Source organism: Melampsora larici-populina, assembly GCF_000204055.1.
Source record: "Melampsora larici-populina 98AG31 unplaced genomic scaffold MELLAscaffold_18, whole genome shotgun sequence".
Taxonomy (NCBI): domain Eukaryota; kingdom Fungi; phylum Basidiomycota; class Pucciniomycetes; order Pucciniales; family Melampsoraceae; genus Melampsora; species Melampsora laricis-populina.
The window spans coordinates 1,423,966-1,427,902 of record NW_006768782.1 but is presented as its reverse complement, the minus strand read 5'-3'; the positions used below and the strand labels follow the sequence as shown (position 1 = coordinate 1,427,902).

Sequence of the window (3,937 nt, the reverse complement as noted above, 5' to 3'; positions counted from 1 at the left end):
ACACATCATCAATCAATCAAGGACAATCATCACCATTGTCATCTGGAACAATCAAACACGATCGAAACAACCACCACTTCATTCATCTTGAAACATTTCAATCAAATCAAAACTTGGATCAATTCATACCATTCTAAATCAGAATCAGAATCAGAATCAAAAACAATCAGTCAATCCAATTCATCAACATCAACAACACGCTACCCTATCTCATTCAACTCGAGAAAACGAAAACAGAAACAAAAGTTGAATCCAAACACCACTTTGAATCTAAACAAGAATCAATCTACTTCAACTAGCGGACCATCCAAACCGATCTTAATCACCATTGGAACTCAAACAGACGATCAGGATTCTTTACCTAGATCACGTACCATCTCACTTCAAACCATTTCAGAGTTTCATCAAGATTCAAATCAAGAACATCTCAAGACACTTTCCAATCGTCGATCGAAACCCAACCTAACACTTGACTTTCTTAACTCTCGATCAGATTCTCATCTTCATCAATCATTTCAATCTGATCAACTTACTCAACCATTCCAACGCGTTCCATTACATTCATCCAATCCAACTCAATCCTTGAATCATTTTCATCACTCAACTCGATCCATCAAACATCATCATCATCATTCACTATCAACTCCTCCTTCACCTCTTCTCAATAAATCCACCTTGTTAAATCATCAACTCGAATTAACTAAATCACTCTGTTGGACTTCACCTGAATCTTCTTCAATCTGTCATCAATCTCATACCAGTTCAACTTCGACTAGAACCTTTTCTACAAGTACCACCTCTTCTCATCTTGATCTTTGTCAATGTCAACTTCATTCATCTGAGTCCAACGATCCGTCTAACCGACTTGATCCTCACCATTCTCAATCACAATCTTCTAAACCTACACTTCATTCAACCCATGGCGATCAAACCATCATCAGTCCTCAATTCGAATCACCCTCTCACATTCATCTCAAGCGACTCTCACTGGGTCTTGAGGGTGAGTAATCTGTCCCTAGTAGTTTCCTGTATTGAATAGCTCATCTTGGTATTTTGTTCTACAGTCAATCGAAATGCGAAAGATGTGCTCAATCCGACCATCACTTCTTGGAACAAACTCTGTCATCCATCGGCCAGTAGTAGCGAAAGTTCTCGAAGCACTCATAGTACCAATACGCATCCAAGTGTGATCAATACCAACGAAGACAGTCTCGAACAAGACCTTCCACCTACCTTTAGTCCCACCATACCCACTCATACTTTTCATGAGAGTGCTCCACTAGATGTCACTCGATTCGGTTTAGGCTTACCGATCTCTCAACATTTACAACCTACGATCCAAGACAAATGGGCATCTAATTTAACTGATCCTATTGAACAATCTAGTGTTACAACAGATGATCAAGACCATTCTAACCTTTTTGTAACTCATCCTCAACTAACCCATTCGCCTGCAGCTCTTTCGTCCGTCTTACCTCTTTCGCCATCCAGTAGCTTACCACCAACTGGATCCCAATCATCTGAATCGATTTCATATCCGATTCAAGATTCTACGGTCGAACCATCCGAACAAGCAGCTGGAGCTACACCTTCCTATCTCTTTCAATCTTCACATCATTCTCCTACTCATGGATTCCATCACCTTCATCATCATCCTGCCACTCGATCTGTCTCTAATCCTAATCGGAGTCATAGTCATCACAGTCTTCCATTACCATCACTGATTCCTCCTACCCCACCATCTTGTACACCAGCTCATCTTTCTCATCTGATCTCACCACCTCATCCAGGTCTTTCACTACCACCTTCTCCATTACCTACACCTCAATCTTCTCTGCTCTATCAACATCCATTACCATCTCGATCATCATTTGCAGGACCACCTCCCTATTATTATGGCCCGAATGGATTTCATCCAAGTTTGATTGGATCTACTTCCTCATCTGCTTACAGTTCAGGAAATGGATATCCTTCAACATTCTTCACATCACCATCACCATACCAACCGTACCCCAACGGAAGCAGATCTACCAGTCATGGATCCCCTAATCTAAACCCAAGTTTTTATGGAGGAATGTATTACACTTCCATGTCAAATAAAAAACAAACTCAATCGAAAAGAAGAACATCAGGAGTAGGCGTTCAAGCGAATCCTTCTTCGTCTTTTATACCACCACCTAGAATGGAATCAGAAGGAGAACATGAGATTGAGAGACTTAAGAATCGGTTGAAGGGTATGAGAGCTAAGTTGAGAGAAATGGAAATTGAAAGGTCTAGAAACGAAAGGGAATTGGAAATTGCTAGGTGGAGATTGGAGTGTGTTGGAGTTGAAAAATCTTTGGAAGAGATTGAGGTATGTTTCCTATGATTTTGGTTGATTGGTTTTGTGGGAAAATTAATGGGTTTTTTTGGTTTTGGTTTTTTTTTGTTTTTTTTTAGACTCAGAAAGCTATTCATCATTTTTTGGAAAGAGCTGAAAGAGCTGAATCTTATTTGAAGTTGTTGGAAATGAAATTGAGTAATCCGGTTTCTACACCTTCTACTACTTCTTCTGTTACTCATTTGGTTTTGACTAACAAAGAAGAAGATGGAGAAGATGGAGGGTTTTTGAGAGATGTGAGTTTGGGTTTTCTGTGATTTTTTTGGGAGGAAGTGTTGGGGATTGATGGGTTTTTCTTTCTTTTTGGGATAGGAACTTGAGTTGGAGATCGAGAGGGAGAGGGAGAGGGAGATGGAAAGAGAAATGGGGATGAAGTTGGAGATGGGCTTGGAGAAGCGATTGGAGATTGAGGATGAGGTTGTGGAGATGGGAATGAAATTGATTGAAAAGAATGTAAGTGCTTGGTTTTGGTTATGAAGGTTTGAAGTTGAGTTTCTGAATTGATGTGTGGGTTTGTTGAAATAGATTATCATGGATGAAAATGAAGATCAGAAAGAAGAAAATGAGAATGAGAATGGTGAAGATGGGAATGATGGGAATGGGAATCAAAAGAAATGGCAAATTGTGAAGGAATTTGATGTGGATTTGTTGGAAATTGAACTTGATGAATGAATGAATGAAAAAAATTGAAAAATTGAAAAAATGGAAAAGCAAAGGAGAAAAGGAAAAGCAAAAGAGAAAAAGGGAATGGGGAAAAGGAAATGGGGAAATGGTATTGAAAATGGAAAGCAAAGGAAAGAAATGAAATTTTATAAGATTTTTTGAGTTTGGTGATGATTTGGGTTTTGATTTTTGATTTTGATATAATTTGGTTTTGATATAATTTGGTTTTGATATAATTTGGTTTTGGTATAATTTATTATTATTTATTTCATTTTTTTTAGATTAGATTAGAAAAAAAAGAAATCGTCTTTTGTTTTGTGTCCCTCTGTTTTGTGTTCCTCTGTTGATGTGTCTCTGTTTGGTATGGTATGGTTTGGTTTGGTTTGTTTGTAAATTGTATTTATCTTTCATTTTTTTCATTTTTCATCATTCTTTTGTGTGTTATAGTATAGTAACATTTTGATTTTTTTGATTTTTTTTGTTCTGTCTTTTTTTTGGGGGTGGGAGAATTTTACACCAAGCACTTTACACCATGTGAGTCGGTGTAAAGTTGACTTGGTGTAAAATTCCAAAAATACCCCCTAATTCTTGAATTTTACACATAATTCGTCTTTTTTTAGTCAGCGTAAAAAAATGTTGTGTATTACTTTTGCTAAAAAGGAAGCCCCGGTTGAAAAAAAATAAAAAAGAATGTAGCCCAGAATCTCACCGCAGTCACTGCGGTGGGCATACATCAGCAGACAAGGTTTAGCACGTGCAGCCCCGCCTCCAATCCCGGTCAATTTGATTCAGGTCCTTCAAGAGAGGCTACCACCAACCAATCAATTTCAATAGTTGTCTTCTATGGGGTTCCGTAAATATTCAGCTGATATCAAGGTGCTTGCTGTTTGCTAC

General features: G+C 38.2%; 1 protein-coding gene across 1 annotated transcript; it reads left to right on the top strand.

The window, feature by feature from the left end:
- Positions 1-919: 919 nt before the first annotated feature.
- Positions 920-3,052, top strand: MELLADRAFT_106623 (uncharacterized protein; the record flags this gene model as incomplete). The annotated part of the gene is made up of 5 exons (XM_007410033.1): positions 920-1,000; positions 1,040-2,353; positions 2,440-2,616; positions 2,693-2,833; positions 2,906-3,052. The coding sequence occupies 5 exons, from the start codon at positions 920-922 to the stop codon at positions 3,050-3,052; spliced, it is 1,860 nt and encodes a 619-aa protein (XP_007410095.1).
- Positions 3,053-3,937: the final 885 nt, after the last annotated feature.